Genomic DNA, 24251 nt, shown 5'->3' with positions numbered 1-24251 from the left:
TGTTAGCACTATTTTTTTCTTGATGTTCCCAAATTAAACTGCCTCCTACTCAATTCTTGCTCGTACAATATGCATATTATTATTACTATTGGATAGAAAACACTCTCTAGTTTCTACAACCGTTTGAATTATGTCTGTAAGTGAAACAGAACGGGACTTAGAGCAATTTCCCTATGTGGAGTTGAGAATGCAGATTTTTCCAAACCTGTTCTCAGACCTGTGTATAACTTTGCCTGTCTTCTATTGGTTGAGATGCACTGCATACGCCTTCCTCTGGGTGTCAGCGAATAGAGGGCCTTGAAATGGAGTCTCTACGCAGTTCAGGAAGTCTATAAATTGATTGGAATCGATGTGTCCTTCCTTTTGATTCTTTGCGCTGACGCACCGCGGACCTTGGAATGTCGTTTTAGAAGCTCCCGTTTTAGCTTCTAGTTATATCCGGCTCTGTTTTTATTCGATATAGGCTTTAAAGACATCATAATCTTGTTATTTTGAACCGAATTATATCAGTTTATGTCAGTATATTGCGATTTTCGGGTATTTATTTTCTTGGCGCTGTAGGAAGTTGGGTAGCTCTCTCTCTCAAGCTAATGTTTACTGCTAATTGCAACGTGGAAGACGACATAATACAACCTAGCAACGATTATTTTGGACAAAGGACACCTATCCCAAGATTCTGATGGGAGTTCATCGAAAAGTAAGAACTATTTATGTTGATAATTCGTTGCTCTGTTGAAAAAAGTAAAATGCATAAGACGCCATTTCTTGCAGTGTAGCCTTGCGTTATCGCACCCTGTATTGCGCAGTAACGTTAATTTTAAAAATGTAATTCAGCGATTGCATTAAGAACTAATTTGTCTTTCAATTGCTGTCCAACCTGTATTTTTTTAGTCAAGTTTATGAATAGTTTTCGATAAGAATAGGTGCCTTTCCAAGATGGCGCCGGACAGATTGCTTGACTATTTGGAAACTATTCTCATTGTATAAGCACGATTTGTGCCGCTAAATATGCACATTTTCGAACAAACTCTATATGCCTTGTGTAATATGATGTTACAGGACTGTCATCTGAAGAATTCTGAGAAGGTTAGTGAAAAAATGTATATATTTTGGTGATTTATACGTTATCCCTCTTTTTGCCTTGAATCAATGCTGGGGTGATGTTTGCTATTGTGGTAAGCTACTATAACGCTATATTGTGTTTTCGCTGTAAAACACTTAGAAAATCTGAAATATTGGCTATATTCACAAGATCTGTGTCTTTCATCTGCTGCACGCTGTGTATTTTTAAGAAATATTTTATGATGAGTAATTAGCTAATACACGATGGTCTCTGTAGTTATTCTAGTCGCTTTGGGGAGAGTTGGGATGGTGGCTGCAATGGTAAACTATGATTTATACCTGAAATATGCACATTTTTCTAACAAAACATATGCTATACAATAAATATGTTATCAGACTGTCATCTGATGAGGTTGTTTCTTGGTTAGTGGCTATTTATATCTTTATTTGGCCGAATTTGTGATAGCTACTGATGGAGTAAAAAAATGGTGGAGTAAGAAAAGTGTTGTCTTTTGCTAACGTGGTTAGCTAATAGATTTACATATTGTGTCTTCCCTGTAAAACATTTTAAAAATCAGAAATGATGGCTTGATTACCAAGATGTGTATCTTTCATCTGGTGTCTTGGACTTGTGATTTAATGATATTTAGATGCTACTATTTACTTGTGACGCTATGCTAGGCTATGCTAGTCAGCTTTTTTACTGGTGGGGGTGCTCCCGGACCCGGGTTTCTGAGGAAGTAAAGGTTAAAAAATAATCTTCGAATATAATACTCCTTGAGTGGCCCAGCCAAAGCCCGGACTTGAACCCGATCGAACATCTCTGGAGAGACCTGAAAATAACTGAGCAGTGACGCTCCCTATCCAACCTGACAGAGCTTGAGAGGATCTGCAGAGAAAAATGGGAGAAACTCCCCAAATAGCGTCAAACCAAAGAAGACTCGAGGCTGTAATCGCTGACAAATGTGTTTCAACAAAGTACTGAGTAAAGGGTCTGAATACTTATGTAAATGTGATATTTCAGTTTATTTTTTAATACATTTGCAAAAAAATTCAAATATTTTTTTTTTTGCTTTGTCATTATGGGGTAAAACAATTTAATGAATTTTAGAATAAGGCTGTAACGAAACAAAATTTGGAAAACGTGAAGGGGTCTGAATACTTTCCGAATGCATTGTATGTGACGCAGCTCACTTGCTAGATATGGTCCCAGCAATTTTGCGCCCTATAGCTAATATCAAAAGTGCAAAAAGTTACCAGAGATTCTCACATGGCCCATTAAATTAGGCTATCTTTATTACTGGGGTATATCAGCCAATATGATAGATGTAGTTTGAAGAGAGCAGAGTTGGAGAGACTTGCATGTTCTCTTTAGCTATTTTTATAGCCTACCTTTTAGAAGTGGGATGATTTTCAGACGGAGAAATATAGGTGATCAATACTTATTTCTAGGCAATGTAGTAAACTATAGCCTAATCATATTTAGGAAGTATACTTCCTTGGAAAGATAACTGCCCCATGCTTTTCCGCCAAAGCATAGGCTATAGCCCACTTTATTTAATTGAGACCACACAGCACCTGATCTCGCAGGTATGGCTACTGAACTTGAAGCAGCCAGAATGATGACAGCAACACTTGCTACGTTTTGCATTTAGGATGTAGCCTACCCTTTAGGAGGATGATTTGCAAGCAGAGACAAATAAATGGGTAACCAATACAGGGCTTGCACACTATTACAGACTACAAAGGGAAGCACAGCCGAGAGCTGCCCAGTGACACGAGTCTACCAGACAAGCTAAATTACTTCTATGCTCGCTTCGAGACAAGCAACACTGAAGCATGCATGAGAGCATCAGCTGTTATGGACGACTGTGTGATCACGCTCTCCGTATCCGATGTGAGTAAGACCTTTAAACAGGTCAACATTTACAATGCCACGGGGCCAGACGGATTACCTGGATGTGTAGTCCGAGCATGCGCTGACCAACTGGCAAGTGTCTTCACTGACATTTTCAACCTCTCCCTGTCTGAGTTTTTAATACTAACATGTTTCAAGTAGACCACCATAGGCCCTGTGCCCAAGAACACTAAGGTAACCTGCCTAAATGACTACCGACCCATAGCACTCACTTCTGTAGCCATGAAGGCTGGTCATGGCTCACATCAACACCATTATCCCAGAAACCCTAGACCCACTCCAATTTGCATACTGCCTCAACAGATCCACAGACCCTTTAATTTAATCTCTGGACTAAATCTTAATTATGATACGTGTACAATATTAGGTGTTGGATCTGCAGTTTACCTATAAAATGGACTGACGGTAAAGTAGACATACTTGGTATTCATATCACAAAAGATATAAATAAACTCTCCACAATGAATTTCAATAGAAAACTTCTCCTTAATCATATCTCAGTTTACTCACTTATTTATGGCGCTGCCTACTCCTGATGATTCATTTTTCAAATCATATGAGCAAACAATATGTTACTTTATCTGGGACGCTAAACCAAACAAAATAAAGGGTGCCTATCTATATAATGAACATGAATTGGGTGGGTTGGGTTAAAATCAAATAAAATCACTAAACCTCTCTCTAAAGGTGTCACTTATTCAAAAGTTTTACTTGAACCCTAAATGGTTCTCAAGTAGATTACTAAGAAAAGCTCATCCATTGCTTAAAAATGGCCTTTTTGCCTTTGTGCAGATTGCCATGTCTCATTTTCGATTAATTGAAAATGACACTTCTTTCAAAGTATCTCTCTTTTTCAAACAAGTATTAAGCAGCTGGCTACAATTTCAATTTCACCCCCCTGAAAAAATAGAACAAATATTACAACAAATATTATGGCTGAACTCAAATGTGCTGGTTGATAAAAGACCTGTATGTCACGCCCTGACTTTAGTTATATTTGGTGTCTTTATTATTTGGTTAGGTCAGGGTGTGACAAGGGTGGTTTGTTTAGTTTTTGTATTGTCTATGAGTTTTTGTCGTGTCTAGGGTTTTTGTTATCTATGGGGATTTTGTATTGTCTAGGGGTATTTAGGTTGATGGTGGCCTGGATGGGTTCCCAATCAGAGACAGCTGTTTATCGTTGTCTCTGATTGGGGAGCCTATTTAGGTTGCCATTTTCCAAGTTGGTTTTGTGGGTAGTTGTCCTTGTTAGTTGCCTGGATGCACTACGTTTGCGTCATGTGTCGTTATGATATTTATTGTTTTTGTAGGCGACATCGGTAAATAAATAAGCATGTATGCTCAAAAGGCTGCGCCTTGGTCTACTCCTTTAAACGGTCGTGACACTGTATTTATGAGTTTTATGTTTGAAAGGGGTATTTTGTTTTTAAACGATATTGTCAATTTGAATGGTAGAGTTATGTCTTTCATGGAGTTATCAGAATTGTACGAGAAGGTCTGCTCAATCCAAGATTACAGCATTACCCCAAAAATGGAGGAGGCAGGTGTCTGCCCAATATAAAGGATCAAAACTGGCGAAGGAATAAAAATTGCATAAATAGGAAAGTATACCAGTTTCATTTGAGGACCAGGATGTTGAAAGCTGTGCCATACAGATTGCAAAATAGTTGGGAAGAGATTTTTGATGTACCGATTCCATGGTTGATATATATAAAACAACACAGGATTAAAGACTGTGCTTAATAAATAAGCATGTATGGTCAAAAGGCTGCGCCTTGGTCTACTCCTTTAAACGGTCGTGACACTGTATTTATGAGTTTTATGTTTGAAAGGGGTATTTTGTTTTTAAACGATATTGTCAATTGGAATGGTAGAGTTATGTCTTTCATGGAGTTATCAGAATTGTACGAGAAGGTCTGCTCAATCCAAGATTACAGCATTACCCCAAAAATGGAGGAGGCAGGTGTCTGCCCAATATAAAGGATCAAAACTGGCGAAGGAATAAAAATTGCATAAATAGGAAAGTATACCAGTTTCATTTGAGGACCAGGATGTTGAAAGCTGTGCCATACAGATTGCAAAATAGTTGGGAAGAGATTTTTGATGTACCGATTCCATGGTTGATATATATAAAACAACACAGGATTAAAGACTGTGCTTTTCAGCTAAAATTATTATATAGAATTCTTGCCACCAACAAAATGTTTAATATTTGGGGCGTACAATCATCGAAGCTGCAGATTGCGAGGATACAGAATCAATAGACCATTTATTTTGGTATTGCCCTCAGGTAGCCTGTTTCTGGTCTCAGGTTCAGGAATGTGTAACGTTTGTCGTCGGGAGAAGGAGAGGAGGACCAAGGTGCAGCGTGGAAAGTATTCATAATTCTTTTTAATGAATACGAATACTTAGAACAAAACAACAAAAACGATAAACGAACAGTTCTGCAAGGTGACATACACTAAACAGAAAACAACCACCCACAAACATAGGTGGGAACAGGCTACCTAAGTATGATTCTCAATCAGAAACAACGATAGACAGCTGCCTCTGATTGAGAACCATACCAGGCCAAACACACAGAAATACAAAACAAGGACAACATAGAACACCAGACATAGAATGCCCACCCAAACTCACGCCCTGACCAACCAAAATGGAGACAAAAAAGGATCTCTACGCTCAAGGCGTGACAGAATGGCTGAAAATGCATAACATTGATCTAAAATTGACCCTAGAAATAGTACTGTTGGGAGATCTGGAGAGACCGGGTCAGTCAATTGCTAATATACTAATACTCTTAGTAAAAGTATTTATCTTCAACTCGCAATCTGTGTATTCTATTCGATTAGATAGATTGATATTGTATGTTAAACATCACAGCATATTTGAAAGATATTGGGATGGGCTGAGGGAAGCTGACGGTTGGGATGTGGAATTGGAGACGAGTGGGTGTGGAGTTGCTGGGCGGGGGATAGAAGGACGGTCAAAGATAAAAGTCAAAAAATAAAGTCAAAATAAAACATAACAATCTTGGAGGGGCTGGTGGCCTGACAGTTGGGAGCTGGTGGCTGATGGATTGCTTGTTCGGTTCCCCGTTTTTGACCTTGTGGTAGATCTGTCAACGTGCCCTTGAGAAGGGTGTTGACCCTGGTTGCTTCTGTGTGTTGCTCTGGATTGGAGTCCGTTAGATGACTAATGTGATGTAGTTGTTGAGCGGCTTCACTGCAAGTATATTGCATGTTTTAAATATTCAATAAAAAATGAACTATAAAAAATGTTAAACTATCATGGTCCAAACACACCTAGACAGTCGTGTAGAGGACATGATAAAGGCTATTCCCCCTCAGCAGACTGAAAAGATTTGGCATTGGTCCTCAGATCCTCAAAAAGTTCTACTGCTGCACCATCGAGAGCATTCTGACTGGTTGCATCACTGCTTGCTATGGCAACTGCTCGACCTCAGACCAAAGAGGCACTAAAGAGGGTAGTGCGTAAGTCCCAGTACATCACTGGGGCTACACTTTCAACCATCCAGGATCTGCATTGCCCCCCTCTTTTACGCTGCTGCTACTCTCTGGTTATTATCTATGCATAGTCACTTTAACTCTACCTACATGTACATATTACCTCAATTACCTTGACTAACCTGTGCCCTCGCACATTGACTCTTTACCGGTACCCCCTGTATAAAGCCTCGCTACTGTTATTTTACTGCTGCTCTTTAACAATTTGTTATTTTTATATTTACTTTTACTTATCTATTTTTTACTTAAAACCTGTTAAGGCTAGGGGGTGCTGTTGTCACTATTTATGGAAATCGTGTAATTTTTGAAACGGCTTCCTACAAAATTCTTGATCGTACAATATGCATATTATTACTATTATTGGATAGAAAACAGTCTATAGTTTCTATAGGCGTTGATATTTTGGCTCTGAGTGGAACAGAACTCATTCTACAGCAATTTCCCTGACATGGAGTCAGATTTCACACATTTTGGCCCCTGTTCTGGAGTCAGTTTTAAGGCCACTGTTATTCCTATGAGTATACGGACACTGCTTACGTCTTCCCCTGGATGCCTTTACGTGATGACGCTTTGAATGGTATCGATTGCCCAATCACAGCCACTATAAATGAAAAAATCCTGTAGGTAGGAACTCTTTTCTTGGTGCGTCAGGCGCGCGGAGGACACCGACCTACTGTTTTTCCAAGCATTAGTGTAGCCAGTTATATTTCTCCGGTCATATTTTTACTCGTTATAGGAGTTAAAAACATCATAAGGTAGTTAATTTAAAGCGTTTTATAGCAATTTATATCCGTTTAGTGCGATTTTGGGACATTTATTTCTGAGCCACTGTGAATCTCTGGGCACCGTTCCAGTTCATGCCGAACGCAATGTGCATTTCTACATGGCAAGAGGACAGCTTTCGACCAAAAGACGATTAGACCCAAGAAAGGATTCTTTGACCAAGATTCTGATGGAAGAACAGCTCAAAGTAGGAACAATTTATTATGATAAATCGTGTTTCTGTCGAAAAATGTTAGTGGCTTAGGACGCAATCTTTTTTGACGTAGCTTCGCTTGGCGCAAACTGTATTGAAAAGTAAGGATAATTAAAAAAATGTAATTCCGCGATTGTATTAAGAATTAAATTGTCTATCAATCGCTGTCCACCCTATATTTTTTAGTCACGTTTATGAGTATTTATGTATACGACTAGATCACTGTCTAATATGGCGCACGACATTTTCTGACCAGCTGGGCTACTTTTCTCATTGTCTAACCATGATTTTGGTGGCTAAATATGCACATTTTCGAACAAACTGCATATGTATGTTGTAATGTGATGTTACAGGAGTGTCATCTGAAGAATTCTGAGAAGGTTAGTGAAAAAATTAATATATTTTGGCGATGTTTACGTTATCGCTCTCTTTGGCTAGAATCAATGCTGGGGTAATGTTTGCACATGTGCTATGCTAATATAACGATTTATTGTGTTTTCGCTGTAAGACACTTAGAAAATCTGAAATATTGTCTGTATTCACAGGATCTGTGTCTTTCGATTAGTGTATGCTGTGTATTTTTACGAAATGTTTGATGATTAGTAGTTAGGTAAACACGTTGCTCATTGTAATTATTCTAGTCCATTTGTGACGGTGGGTGCAATTGTAAACTATGACATCTACCTGAAATATGCACATTTTTCTAACAAAACCTATCCTATACCATAAATATGTTATCAGACTGTCATCTGAGGAGGTTTTTTCTTGGTTGGTGGCTATCAATATCTTAGTTTAGCCGAATTGGTGATAGCTACTGGTGTTGGTGGACAAAGAAAAGATGGTGGATTATGCTAATGTGTTTAGCTAATAATTTTACATCTTTACATATTGTGTCTTCCCTGTAAAACATTTTAAAAATCGGACATGTTGGCTGGATTCACAAGATCTGTGTCTTTCATTAGCTGTATTGGACTTTAATGTGTGAAAGTAAAATATTTAAAAAATATATTTTTTTTTAATTTCGCGGCTCTGCCTTTTCAGTGGGGGTGGGGGGGGTGTGCCGCTAGCGGCACCCCGGGGCTAGACAGGTTAACACTTATTTTTCTTAAAACGACATTGTTGGTTAAGAGCTTGTAAGTAAGCGTTTCACTGTAATACCTGTTGTATTCGGTACATGTGACAAATACGATTTGATTTGTATGCCTAGTTATTTTCCCAGGCTTCTACTCTCCCCTCTGCAGGACAGGGACCCTCTAAAATCAGTATGTCTACTGAGAAGGGCTCAAGTTATTTTAACTGCCAGTTTATTGTTTTTCACTGTACACTTGGCATTTTAAATTATTTTCCCCCTGTATGAATACATTAATACATTTTGGTTTGACCTTTTAAGCTGTTCAGTGTGCTTATGTACTGGTCATCAAGCTAGCAATGCAGCATGAATATTGCAAAGCCCAACTAAGACATGCCATTAATAAGTGCGTTAGAGGTGTCTGTCCAAATTATTCTGACAATTTAGTGAATAGGAGGGTATATAAAGGACCACATTATTTTCTATCTCTTCAGTGAATTAAAGGAATACTTATGGATTTTTGCAATAAAACCCTTTAGCTACTTCCCCAGAGTAAGATCAACTCAATGATACCATTTCTATGTCTCTGCATGCAGTTTGAAGGAAGTTGATGCTAGCATGCTAGTAGATACCATAGACCTCCAGGCATTGCTCTAACGCTAGTTAGCATTGGCTTGCAAAACTACCTGCAACTTCCTTCTGCAGAGACAGAAAAATTGTATCCATGAGTTCATCTGACTCTGGGGAGGTAGATAAAGAGCTTCATTGCCAAAATCCCTAAGTATCCCTTTAAGGTTTCATACACAATATGACAAATTCTGGGATCAGATTTGACATTTGGTCCTTTCATTTTTATTTATTATCATTCGCTACAATGACAAAGTTTGACGGTCAGGGAGTCCAGGTTAATCAGCAAAAGATCGTCATCGTCATCGTAACTCTCTTCAACTTGTTAAAGTTGCAGGTGCAGATGCTCGCTAGAGGATGATTGGAAGAGACACGTGTCACCCTCATCTAAATGGTCACCAATAAAAGCATTATATTAAACTTCCATTGATCCTCATAACTTTTCATACCCCATTTCCACCTGTCAGAGTGATCTCCTTCACACTCACTGCAAAGAGATTGAGCAGCTCACGGATGAGCTGTCTCCTACAGAAGTTCCACTCTCATAGACTGTCATATCACAGCAGAAACGGTGTCTGTGTCGATCGCTCAATCTTTTCCTAGCCTTAATCCCAAAATGCACATCCTCAGCCTTAAAAGTAAATTATAGAAGATGAGTTTACAGCAAATTGCAGCCATAAAGATTTTCTGGTGACATGATCGGTTGAAACTGATTCTTGAAAGGGCTGATGTGAAAGGAGCATGGTTTGTAAATTACTGTAACAAAGCGTTATCTGCACATGCAAATGACCACATCACACCCACCGACAACATATTTTAATTCTGTTTCAGTGAACAATCGATCCAAACTCGAGTCAAAGTCTTAAAAAGTTGTTAAAGTCGAAGAAGAAGACTAACAAGAACAAGAATAAGATCATGAACAAGACCTCTATGGGCTAATATTTTACTCAAAAAGGAAAAACATGTAGCTGAGCTAAGGTCTGATTCTAATTGGAGAAGAAAGCTTCTAACCTTGTAAGGGAATTGGGAATTGGAATTGGCAGAATTGGGAATTGTAAGGGAATTGGCGGAGTCAAGAGCTCATCAGAGCACCGGATCAAGTGGAAACCCAGAGGTCTGAGTGTCCTGTCTTCATGGCAGACATGGCAATAATCTTACCAGGTCACTTAACAAATCAGGCAGTTTCAGAGAGAAATATAATTCTAATATATTCTAGCTACAGTATCAACAGAGGCCCTGCCTACAAAGTTTAACTAAGGAAGTGTCCCTGATATTGAAGAAAAACAATGCTCAAGATGAATCAGCATCTGCAAGGCCCCATATTACTTATTAATGTGCCCAAGGAGATTCTATCCAGAATGGTTGGCAAACAGAATGGCAATGTAAACAGTTCATTCCATCCCCATTCAGATGTGTTTCATTGTGAGGGGTACTCTCAGTAGTGATAACATGTTCTATGTGTACGTTTATATAATGTGGATGAAGAGTTACTTGTCTAACAGAACACAGAAGATGTTCTTGCTTTTTTCAATTTTTACTAACGACATGCCACTAACTTTGAGTAAAGCCAGAGTGTCTATGTATGCGGATGACTCAACACTATACACGTCAGCTACTACAGAGACTGAAATGACTGCAACACTCAACAAAGAGCTGCAGTTAGTTTCAGAGTGGGTGGCAAGGAATAATTTAGCCCTAAATATTTCTCTAACTAAAAGCATTGTATTTGGAACAAAACACTCACTAAACCCCAAACCTCAACTAAATCGTGTAATAAATAATGTGGAAATTGAACAAGTTGAGATTACTAAACTGCTTGGAGTAACACTAGATTGTAAACTGTCATGGTCAAAACATATTGATGCAGTAGTAGCTAAGATGGGGAGAAGTCTGTCTATAATAAAGCGATGCTCTGCAACACTATTAACAAGGCAGGTTCTACAGGCCCTAGTTTTGTCGCACCTTGACTACTGTTCAGTCGTGTGGTCAGGTGCCACAAAAAAGGACAGGAAAATTGCAATTGGCTCAGAACATGACAGCACGGCTGGCCCTTGGATGTACACAGAGAGCTAATATTAATAATATGCATGTCAATCTCTCCTAGCTGAAAGTGAAGGAGAGATTGACTTCATCGCTACTTTTATTTATGAGAGATATTGACAGGTTGAATGCACCGAGCTGTCTGTCTAAACTACTGGCACACCCAACTACTGGCACACCCAGCTCGGACACCCATGCATACCCCACAAGACATGACACAAGAGTTCTCTTCACGGTCCCCAAGTCCAGAACAGACTATGGGAGGCACACAGTACTACATAGAACCATGACTACATGGAACTCTATTTTACATCAAGTAACTCATGCAGGCAGTAAAATTTGATTTAAAAAACAGAAAAAAAACGTATGGAACAGCGGGGACTGTGAAGCAACACAAACATTGGCACGCACGCACGCACGCACGCACGCACACACACACACACACACACACATGAATTTAGTACTGTAGATATGTGGTAGTGGTGGAGTAGGGGCTTGAGGGCACACAGTGTGTTGTGAAATTGGTGAATGTATTGTAATGTTTTTAAATTGTATAAACTGTCTTCATTTTGCTGGACCCCAGGAAGAGTATCTGCTGCTGTCGCAGCAGCTAATGGGGACCCATAATAAATACAAATACAAATATTGACTCCAGACTCGACTGAGAGGCCTTATTATATCTGCTGATGACTTTGAATGGAAATATTTACTTATTGCCTAGTGTCGCTTTGGGCTTTGTGATAACTTGAATCCATTTGACATTCAATTTATCTATCAATCGCTTCTAGGTGTAGGGTGTTAAATTAGTCTTGCTACCCCTCCGGTAATAGGGACAGAAGCGCAAGCCAGGGTGGCCCACTATCTACTCACCTATTTGCATATTTATCTCAAGCCCCTTATTGATTCAATAAGGTACTGCCGATAACAAGGGAATTTAAAATAGTAGCCACAATCCAGTTATCTATGCAGATTACATTTCATTAATTATAACAGGACTGGAAGGATATATCTCTGTTCTGTACTGTAATTGATAAAAAAAATGGCTTTCAGCAATTTCCCCAGACTTAAGACACGTCCTAATAAGACTGAGTAACTTCTGTTATTATATGTTTATTTTAGACATACATTTGTTACCTTTAGAAAGTCAATGCCAATGGTTTGATACAGTGAGATTAGAATGCATCTGAAATCTAAGCAAACTACTTCCATCTAGCCTCAGTGGCATTGCAGAGTGTAGTAAAAGCAATAAGAGTGGAAAAATGACATATATTGTCTGATAGGATATGACAAATCTAGGATACCTCTCTGACCTACACAGTAGGAATGCACAACAGGTGAAACCTCTGAATCTAGTGGAAAAAAGACACCCAAAGATGTCAAGATATTTTCCATGATTCATCTGGTGTAGGATATGGCCAAGACTTGAAATGCCAAAGCTACAGCTTTGGTGTTCCCAAAAGTAGTTCTCAGACGCCACTATCTACTACTGATGACCCCTCTGTATCAAGCTACAAAGACACTCAAAACTAGAGAGATAGATCTGGCACAGGAAAAAGCCAAGACTTAAAATGTCAACGCTACAGCGACCAACTGATAGTGGAGTGTCACTTTCTGACCTTAGTTCTTTTGTATTTTCTTTGTTTTAGTATGGTCAGGGCGTGAGTTGGGTGGGTTATCTATGTTTTGTGATTCTATGTTGTGTTTTTCGTTTGGCCTGATATGGTTCTCAATCAGAGGCAGGTGTTAGTCATTGTCTCTGATTGGGAACCATAGTTAGGTAACCTGTTTTCTGTTGTGTTTTGTGGGTGGTTGTCTTCCGTGTCTGTTTGTTCACGTTACGGGACTGTTTCGGTTTTCTATTTTATTCACTTTGTTATTTTTGTATTGTTGTCGTGTTCAGGATTATTAAATATAATGGACACTTACCACGCTGCGACCTTTCTTACTCCTCGTCAGATGAGGAGGACGAATTCCATTACATGGAGCTACATAATGTACTTTCAAAGTGTTCACAGAGCCCATTTACAGTCCTTTTGACTGCCAGCAGAAATCTCAGAGGTTCTGCCCAAATACAACTGTGCAAAACATTTTCAATTGTAACTCTCACAAATAACCCATGTTTTTTTTAGTCTGATTACAATACAATTTGACTCAATCCTACATAGGTCAGACTACCGGAAGCACTATTTAACAAGCCTTTGTGCCTTGCAAGTATTTTTAAAGACGTGATCAAGGATTTATACTGAACAAAAATATAAAAGCAACATGTAAAGTGTTGGTCCCATGTTTCATGAGCTGAAATAAACGATCCCAGAAATGTTCCATGCGCACAAAAAGCTTATTTCTCTCAAATTTTGTGCATACATTTGTTTACATCCCTGTAAGTATCATTTTTTGCTTTGCCAAGACAATCCATCCACCTGACAGGTGTGGCATATCAAGAAGCTGATTAAACAGCATGATCATTACACAGGTGCACCTTTTTCTGGGGACAATAAAACGCCACTTTTGAGGGAGCATGCAATTGACTTTTGGCATACTGACTGCAGGAATGTCCACCAGAGCTGTTGCCAGATAATTGAATGTTAATTTCTCTACCATAAGCCACCTCCAACGTAGTTTTTGAGAATTTGGCAATATGTCCAACCGGCCTCACAGCTGCAGCCCACTTGTAACCACTCCAGCCCAGGAACTCCCCATCCGGCTTCTTCACCTGTGGGATCGTCTGAGAACAGCCACCCGGAGAGCTGATGAAACTGAGGAGTATTTCTGTCTATAATAAAGCCCTTTTGTGGGGGAAAACTCATTCTTACTGGCTAGGCCTGGCGCAGTGGGTGGGCCTATGCCCTCCCAGGCCCCCCAATGGCTGCCTGCCCATTCATGTGGAATCCATAGATTCGGGCCTAGTGAATTTGTTTCAACTGACTGATTTCCTTACGGTGTAACTCTGTAAAATCATTGAAATTGTTGCATGTTGCGTTTATATTTTTGCTCTTTTCTAAATTACCAGCTAATTATAGTTTTATACTTAGAACTGTGGCACACAAAGGACTGTATCCTTTCATCTCCATGGTGACCACAGACAAGAATATTGTATCTTCCCTCCTCTCATCTCCAAGCTGGCTCTCTCACCATAATGAACTTGGTGTTTGAGGTTTGAAGACCATCTAATTGGTCATTATGTAGTCCAATCATTGCCTCATTTACAGGTAATTTAGACCAATCTGTTGTACAACCTTACAGCCATGTCCGATGTTACTCTCTGATGTGAAAACATCAAAATTGACTGGAGTATTCCTAGGTTTGCTGGGGTCGCTTATGTTGCCTCTAGAGTTTGTTCTGGGAGTTTGGTGTGTAGTCACACACCCCTGCACTGTATTTCCCCCTTTTTGGTTTAGTAGAGCTAAAAATGTCATATAATGTTCTCTGACCTCCCTCGGGCAGTGTGAACTCTCTACCTCTCACCTGCCTTTTTCATTGAATATTGTGGTAGCTTCTTATTTCTTTACCCAGGCTCTATCATGCTGCAAACCGTTGTGACTCCATTTCTGATTGATTACTTTCTTCTCCTCTGCCCTGGGGCATATGCCCTTAAACTATAGGATCTTGCGCCAGCCACGCTGCAGCCAGTAACTGCCCCCAGGTTAGCCAATTAGAAGGTCCCACGACACCAGCCCTGTTCAAGGCCCGGAGGCTCTGACGAATTCAGTGCATCCAGTGGTATTAGTGCCCATAATAGGCCTCTCCACCAATTACATCATTCAATACCGACAGAATAAGGCCCTCAGTTGCCAATGGCTATCTGTGACCTTTGCAATCCAACATGACAGCATCGTATAGATTCAGAAAAAAGGATATCAAAACCCATTGCTAGTTCAAGTGATGTCGATGACCATAGATATCATATGATATGATTACTAAGGCATTTCTCTTATGACTGACATTAACATAACATTTACAGGTCACGGTGATCATGAATTAGAAACGAGTCAGTCGTGAGTCAGTAGGTGGGGAGAACAAAAGTACCTCCTGTTGCAGGTCCTTGATTATTTTGGTCTTTTTCTCCATCTCCATCTTGAGGAACTTGATCTGTGGGCGAAATAAATCAAATGAATGACATGGGTTTTTTGACAGACTGTCAATTTTTTTACAGACTGTTTCTTACAGACTGTCAATTACATCTAAAATGTGACATTTAACATGAAGGTATCATGAAGGTAGTAACTAACATCAACCATGCCAGCTATTCCTGACTGCACTGGATTTCATCCTACTGTATGTTGGTGATGTCCTTGCTCTATCTTCAATACATCTCAAGGTCAAACAACTTAAAATGATTCTCTGCCTTTAAAGCAGACTTCCTGCTAATGCTCCAAGTACCTCCATATGGTTACATTACACCGTTTTTACTGCTATTTTAGTTCGCTTCTAAAGATGTACAAAAACGGTGGGCGACTGCCTATTTTCCACTGTGTGATTAATATAATAGCCCATATGCTCATTGTGTCAGAGTGATATCTTTGTTTATCGCAATCTTTTTATCGCAAGCTCGGCATGTCTCTGTAGTGCAGCCATTCCTCGTGTCCTGTATTTAACAAGCAGTCAGGCGTCAAACGGCTGATGCAGATGGCGGCCCACCGTAGTGCAGGACTACGTCAAAAAAGACTGGATAGCGGTGGGGGGGGGGGGAAAGAGAGATATTCCAAATCCGATTCTGCTTTCTATTTCACCTCTGCGTTGAAGGATTCTAAGGGATAGGTTGTCATTGAGATTGTCCCAGGGAGGAAGGGGAGAGAATTCATGGCCCAGCTGACCTCAGCTCTGAAGGCACCCGGGGGACTTTAAACTATGGCTAGGTGGTTGACACACTAATAACATCACAGTTCATGTTGGTGCATTTGGAGTTCATGCCTCTGCCCATGGGTAGGTCGATAACACATCCCAGCACAACGTTCCCTCTGGGAAGTGATGGATGTAAAATAGGAAACTGTAGCATGCTACATTGTTAACATTTGACATTTTCAATTGTGTTATTACAGTGTAATTAATTCATATGACTTACTGATAAATCAGAGCAATAAGCCTGAGCAATGTTGGAGAGTTTATTGTGTTTCCAGAGCTATTATACAATTAAACTGTATATTGCAACGCCCAGCATTTGCAACTAGTGTTACAAGTATGATGTCATATTTGCTATGCTCGTGATGAAATAACCAGGCCAATCTTTTTCATCGTGTTGTAATACTTTTTTGGAATGGCATACCTCCAACTGGGAAATTCGATCATACATTTGTGTGTGTGGTTTATCTATTGGAGTTTGTGTACCTATTTTCTTGGCCTACCTAAAGTTGTTTATATTTTGAAGTCTATTTACATGCAGCATCACTCCTTAACTTTACTGATGTCAGTTTTGTAGACTAGTCATCCAGAGGTAATACAATTGGATCTGAGTATTATTGACAAGCACCACAGAACGCTAAGACAGTAATGGGTTTTGGGTCATCTAGTGTTGTTGCTACTGTCTTGACTAGAGTACCATTCATCCATGAATGGTTGTCATTCTTTTTGAAAATTCATGAAAGGTGGGCCTAATGTTCTATTATGCAGAACAACTTACACACTGGCGTAGCAGAAATCAGCTCTGGGGGCCCATGCACCCCCCATCTCACACCTAGAGTGCATTTGGTTTGGAAAGACCCCTTGATTTTTTCAGACCCCTTGACTTTTCCTACATTTTGTTACGTTACAGCCTTATTCAAAAATTGATTAAATAGTTTTTTCTCTCATCAATCTACACACAATACTCCATAATTTCAAAGCAAAAATATTTTTTTAGACATTTTAGACAATTTTCTTTTTTAATATCACATTTACATAAGTATTCAGACCCTTTATTCAGTACTTTGTTGAAGCACCTTTGGCAGTGATAACAGAGTTGAGTCTTCTTGGGAATGACTCCACAAGCTTGACACTCCTGTATTTGGGGAGTTTCTCCCATTCTTCTTTGCAGATCCTCTCAAGCTCTGTCAGGTTGGATGGGGATTTTCAGGTCTCTCCAGGGATGTTCGATCGGGTTCAAGTCTGGGCTCTGGCTGGGCCACTCAAGGACATTCAGAGACTTGTCCCAAAACCACTCCTGCATTGTCTTGGGTTAGGGTTAGGGTTAGTGCTTAGGGTCGTTGTCCTGTTGGAAGGTGAACGGTCGTGCCAGTCTGAGGTTCTGAGTGCTCTGGAGCAGGTTTTCATCAAGGATCTCTCTCTACTTTGCTCCGTTCATCTTTCCCTCGATCCTGACTAGTCTCCCAGTCCGTGTCGCTGCAAAACATCCCCACAGCATGATGCTGCCACTACCATGCTTCACCGTAGGGATGGTGCCAGGTTTCCTCCAGACTTGACACTGCATTCATGCCAAAGAGTTCAATCTTGGTTTCGTCAGACCAGAGAATCTTGTTTATCTTGGACTGAGAGTCCTTTAGGTGCCTTTTTTTGCAAACTCCAAGCGGGCTGTCACGTGCATTTTACTGAGTAATGGCTTTCGTCTGGCAACTCTACCATAAAGGCCTGATTAGTGGAGTCTTGCAGAGATGGTTGTAGTTCTGGAAAGTTCTCCCATCTCCACAGAGGAACACTGGAGCTATGTCAGAGTGACCATGGGGTTCTTGGTCACCTCCCTGACCAAGGCCCTTCTCCCTAGGTTGCTCAGTATGGGCCTGTCTTGGTGGTTCCAAACTTCTTCCATTTAAAAATGATGGAGGACACTGTTCTTGGGGACCTTCAATGCTGCAGACATTCTTTGGTACCCTTCCCCAGATGTGTGCCTAGACACAATCCTCTCACGGAACTATACGGATAATTCCTTTGACCTCATGGTTTGATTCTTGTTCTGTGGGACCGTATATAGACAGGTTTGTGCCTTTCCAAATCATGTCCAATCAATTGAATTTAAAACAGGTGGACTCCAATCAAGTTGTATAAACATTTCAAGGATGATTAATGGAAACAGGAGGCACCTGAGCTCAATTTTGAGTCTTATAGGAAAGGGTCTGAATACTTATGTAAATAAGGTATTTTAAAAAATGTAGATGTTTTATTTGCAAATAAAATCAAAATCTTTCGCCTTGTCATTTTGGGGTATTGTGTGTATATTGATGAGGGGAAAAAATGAATGTAATCAATTTTAGAATCAAGCTGTAACGTATGAATACTTTCCGAATGCATTGTATGTCTAAATTATATTAATTTTGTAAATAAATTATTTTGACAGTAACCCTCCTTTTTAATTTCCACATGTAGCAAGCAAATTGTTTATTTTGTCCAATCTACATGGTAAGAGGTGAGTCAGAAAGACAATATAGTTTTCATGCATCTAGTTAGCCTATTTTTCAGCGGCGCCGGCAGCAACCCGCCTCGGCCTCCTCACCTAATTGGCTATCAAGTTAAAAAAAGTTTGGTGAATCAGGTTAGACTCGGATGGAGAGTGAGTGCGTTGTTCAAGATGAATTAACAAAAGTCAAGACCAAGTTGTGCACAAAAACTAAAAAAGCTTTATCTGATCAAGCTCGCGCCAAATTACTGAAGATAACCACATCACCAAAGCTACCAACTCATCGACTGATGAAAAACCATTGAAGGTGGAAGCTAGTAGGCCTATTTATGCTGCAGCTAACACTAGCAGCATCCCAGTCTCGACAGAGACCTCACTGCCCGGGCCCAGAAATGACAGTGGCCTTGCTCGTCCTCATCTACCCTGCTCTTGAGAATAGTGACATTTCCTCTAGTGAGGGTGCTGGCCTTCCTTCTCTTCCTCTCCCAGAAAACCAAGATGACAACTGCCAGAGACCCAGCGGTGCTCATGAGAGCGACCTCCCTTCTGTGAACACTGGCAAGCCTACGAGTGATGAAACGGATCGCCCCGACAGCGTGAAGTCCAAGTTCCAATGTGTAATATAAATAGGCTACCAGCTAAATACTGTATATAGCTAAAGGTAGGCTAGACCAGTGTTTCCCAAACACGGTCCTGCCCCCCCCCCCCCCCCCCCCCCCCTGAGTGCACGTGTTGTTGTTTTTTGCCATAGCACTACACAGCTGATTCAAATAATCAAAGCTTGATAATGAGTTGGTAATTTGAATCAGCTGTGTAGTGCTAGGGAAAAAAACAAAATGTGCACCCATGGGGGACTCCAGGACCGAGTTTGGGAAATCCTGGGTTAGACTCCATTGTCTGCATAATGAAACAATCCCAAGTAAGCTATTGTTTTGAAGGTGGACTTTTAATAGACTGGTTTTACGCAACACAAAGTTTTAATCCAAGCTGTGAGAGTGTGAGGACGGCTAAAGTAGAATATAGGCCTACAGGACAGTTGTATACTCTTACATATTTATTGGTATGCTCTTGTATTCAAATTTAATTTTACAATCTGCAATGTTTGAATTTCCCACTTTAAGTACTCAAAAAGTAAATACATTATTGCCACCAGCCTGCATTCTAAATAGCAGCATTGCAACACCGTAGGCCTATCGCTTCGTAAAGCATAAATGTTTGGCTTAATTACCTCTACATGATCGGTGTCCCTCCACCGGGACGGTTGAGCTAACGTGCGCTAAGGTGATTAGCATGACGTTGTAAGTAACAAGAACATTTTCCAGGACATAGACATGTCTTATATGGGCAGAAAGCTTACATTCTTGTTAATCTAACTGCACTGGCCAATTTACAGTAGCTATTAAAGTGATAAAATGCCATGCTATTGTTTGAAGAGAGTGCACAACAACAAAAAACTTTAATCACGGCAACTGGTTTGATACATTCACCTCTTAAGGTAAATAATGTACTTCAGTAATGTTGCTCTGATTTGTCATCGTGAGGGTCCCAGAGATAAAATGTAGCATAGTTTTGTTTGATAAAATACAGTTTTATATTCAAATGTAGGAACTGGTTTCTCGGCTGTTTCCTTGCTTCAGGTCCTGAGCTACAGGCAGTTAGATTTGGGTATGTCATTTTAGACAAAAACTTTAAAAAATGGTCCGATCCTTTTAACATGATAAAATGACGACCAAATATAAATAAACATGTACCCATTAAAGCAAAGCTACAGGCTACTTCAAGCACTAGCACCACAAAGCCTACCGATAAGCAGCCGCGTAAACGTCGCAATTTCAGAACCATTGACAACGATCGGTAGTCTATACTTTGTGAGTGGCTGACGCAGTCACATGTTTTAGGGGGGGGGGGGGCAAACTTTTACTTTGTGGGGGGTTCCAGAGAAACTGCGCTACGCCAGGGAACTTACATTGAGTATGTGAACCCAAACAAGGTTTCTGAACCACACAATATGAACATTTGAATGAAATATAAATAAAATAAAAAGGGATCTTTTGAGTGGAACCACAGCTTCACGTTCATCAAATGCTCTACATGTTATTGGCATTTATGATGAGTATGTGTTTCCCATCGCAAATGGCTTCCTATTGTGCATGTCAATTTCCAAGTACAGCTACAGCTGTTCGCTGTATGTGGTCCACTGGGGGTACTAATTTATAGTTTTTGCGTGTAGGAAGATACAGATTCAGCTCCTGATTGAAACCGTATTGATTATCAGTTGCACTAATTTCATCAATTCCAAATGAGCCAAGATAATGAAATGTTTGAAGTGAGAACAACTTATTGAAACATAAGCACGTTTAGTGCTTATGGTTTAGTGGTTTAGTGGTTTAGTGCAGTATCGTCCCAGACCAAATTCATTTGACAGTGCTTGTTACTAACCCTGGTTTCCACTTTTTGCTGCTTAGTAGGTTTAGAGAAAACACACTCTAGAGCTCCCTAGGGGCAGAGTGCAACACCAATCAAACAATGTTTTCTACCCAATGCCTCACATCAAATTCGCCCAGCTAAGGAGAATAACCTCAACTCACACTCTGTTTCTTCGCCTCGAGCTGTCTCAATGGAAAATTTTAAAAACTCTACCTTATTACAAACAAGACAGTTATTCATACAGCATCAGCGTGCATTTTCCCAAAACTCCATTAGTTCACTGATTAGCGGCAGTAGCAGAGTTATGCAGTATATGATACAACCAAGAGACTCAACTTTACAACACTTTTTTTGTGCTATTCCAGAAACGTAGTAACCGGCTGGTAACATCATAAAAAAGTTCCCCTTGTGAAAAGAAAGGCATTGATTTGATGCATTGCAGTAGCCAATACAATTTCCTTTAATATAGACCGTAATTATCTCCCTACACCAGGGATTTGTCACTCATCTTAACATGAAAATGTCAACAACAACAGTTTGATTGTTGGCTAGCAACATCAGCCCCCCCCTTGTTCTGTACTTTGTAAATAAGACAGACACCCATTTTCAGACGTCCACACTTGTTTCAGGCCATGTCGTTCTTATTCGCAAATATTGAATATCTCAAAAGCATTTCACGGTCTGTTTGGGACATTAATTAGGCATCCTGTTGATTTTCTGATCATTTGTTTTTGAGAGGGAATTAGAGGTTCGCCAGATAGCCATAAGAGATACAGCAGTAAATATCTTTGGGAAGTGGGAATATAAACAGCTAGGGTCTAATCTATACAGTAGGTATGAAAAAGGCTCCACATGAGTATAATGTTAATTACTGATGTTATAACAGCTTTTGTAGCTGTTGTAAAAAGCTGTTATAAAGGCATTATGGGGGCCTACGTTAAATGCATACATAAGGGACCTACAGTAAAGTGAATTTATACATAGGGGGCCTACAGTAAACTGTTACCTATAGGTCCAATTCATACAGTAGGTATAACCATGACTGCATGTGTGGTATCGGAGTTCATTTGTAGCTTGCTATTCCCAGACGTCGGAATAGCTTGGCAATGTAATACAACTTGAGTAGGATATAATTTCTAGTAGAATGACAGCCAAGTACAATAGAAAAAGGACTGAGTTGCATGATGGAAAGAGGCCTGGAATACTTGGCGAATGAAAAGCAATGTTTATGACAGGATAACAAAAGGAAAAAATATATTAAAAAGTCACCTGGTCTATTAAGTGTTTCTTCTCCTCGTACTCTACAGGTGTTTCATTGAAATGATTCATCACCGTTATGGAAAAACATACTCCATCCTGTCAAGTTTAGCTTTTACAAAATGAATAATTTTATCAGAAACCTATCCTTTAAGGAGAGAGTGGAGAGCAGAAGGACCTCCCTCACTATGCTTCCTATTTCTGGGTTACACCTAGCTCTCTCACTCTCCCAGACTGGTTATTAAGTGGTGGGAGGGAGGGGGCCAGCCAGGAGAGATGGCTGCTGGGTAATGAGATGGGTGACGGGCGCCCACAGGCCCGGGTGACAGGTGACAAGGGGGAGGTTAGAGGAGTGAGGTGTAGACGAGGTGAGGACGACTGAGGGCTCCTACTCACTGTGGCCTGCTGTTTCTCGGCCTGTTCCGTTGCCTCGTCCAGCTGCTTCTGCAATGCAGTCTGGAGGGACTTCATCTCTTCCCTGTTGAGAGGAAAGGTGAGAAACACTCAGTTAGCACCTATCCTTCTCCTCTCCAACTCTTCTCGCAGTGGCGAGGGAGTAGTAATAGTATCTCAAGCACTGACTGACTGACTGAGCACTGAATAGGATCAAATGATCAAATCAATTCATGCTTATTTTTTCGACCAAACATTTGTGATAGAATGCGTGACGAAATGCCAAACTTAAATCCAGAATGCCGGTATACCATTACAGCAGCAAAGAATTATTCCCTTTGACTGGGCTTAGTGTAGGTTTAGAGTTTAACTACATATGACATGGTCATGGTCCATCAATTGTGCAGTCAAGGAGCAGCATCTGCAGTCAACAGCACTGTGTGTCAATCTCAGAAGGAAAAGTCTCTCTTCACTGCTGCGATGCCCTGTCGTATTTCACATGCCAATGGTTGTGTCTGTTGGCATGAGCCCAGTCAAGCAAACATTTTTATTTTCCGCTACTTGGGATTTCATTTTTCTGATCTCACCCTAAAACCAGCAGTATGACGTTTTAAGGGTAGACAGAACAATGTTTAAGAAGTTAGCGTGGAAGGAATTTGAGGTTGACATTTAAGGGGAGCCCAACAACATTTGGTACTGTAAATAAGCTTCAAGTCAACACATTGAGTCAACATATCTTCACCGATATTTAGAGACATTTGCCTATGGGCTACAAACAACACAAAATTATTCTGAGTGACATTTTCCTCAGGCAACACAGCACTGGACTGTATATAAAATAGTGCATAACCCATTATGGGTATTTGTGGGAAGGCAGTTATGGTGTCTGTGGGAAGGCAGTTATTTACTTTAACCAGATCACAAAAGTAAACCGGACAGAATGTTCGACTTTTAGTACTGTCTTCCCCCACCCCGCCGCGTATTTCATTGGCCCCTCAAGTTGTCTGTATATTTGCAGTTTAAATATAGTAATTGGTTATGTACACGATTAGGTAAAATTATGGTGGCAAGGACGAGGGTTAAGGTTTGTGTTTTATCATGTTGCTGACTACAATATGTCTGCTTTCAGCTTTTATAAAGGCTACAGTGTCTTAATTAAATAACATTTCTAAACCTGGAATGACAGCATCTTGTAAAGCCTCACGTTTGTAATTTTTCAACATGTGTTGACTTGAGGACGTGGCTACAGTACCATGGTTTCACATTAGAATAGTTGCTAGTTATTACTCCCCCAAAGCAATCAAAAACATGATTGAAAGGTGTCAAAAACAAATGATTTTTTCCATAACTCAGTTGCCTGGATATCTCGTGATGAAGTCATTGGATAATCATTCTTGGCAATGGAACGAATCAAATGCAGGATTAATCGGATTTATAGTGGAACGCAGGTGGCTGCTCAAATCGTCTGTGGACCAGGATAAACAATAAAAACAATAAAAAACAACAATAAAAAATGGTTTTATGGTTTGTTTATGATTGTCATGTGTTGATATGTTGGTTTGCTATTTATAAAGCGGTAGGGTATAAGTATATACTGTGTATACCAAAGGTTGAATTGCAGGTAAAATCAC

At 40.1% G+C, this 24251-nt stretch overlaps 1 protein-coding gene across 1 annotated transcript in view; it reads right to left on the bottom strand.

The window, feature by feature from the left end:
* The window catches only part of LOC129854110 (leucine zipper protein 2-like), a 184577-nt gene that overhangs the window by 45307 nt on the left and 115019 nt on the right, over window positions 1–24251 (bottom strand). The window contains exons 4-5 of the mRNA XM_055920808.1: window positions 22624–22705; window positions 15246–15308 (exon numbers count right to left, since the gene is read on the bottom strand). Of these exons, the coding sequence (XP_055776783.1) occupies window positions 15246–15308; window positions 22624–22705 (145 nt within the window). The remainder of the gene's footprint in view (window positions 1–15245; window positions 15309–22623; window positions 22706–24251) is intronic.

Source organism: Salvelinus fontinalis, chromosome 4 (genome assembly GCF_029448725.1).
Source record: "Salvelinus fontinalis isolate EN_2023a chromosome 4, ASM2944872v1, whole genome shotgun sequence".
In the NCBI taxonomy this organism is placed as follows: domain Eukaryota; kingdom Metazoa; phylum Chordata; class Actinopteri; order Salmoniformes; family Salmonidae; genus Salvelinus; species Salvelinus fontinalis.
The sequence above is the reverse complement of the archived record's forward strand: the minus strand, read 5'-3'. Positions and strand labels throughout refer to the sequence as shown.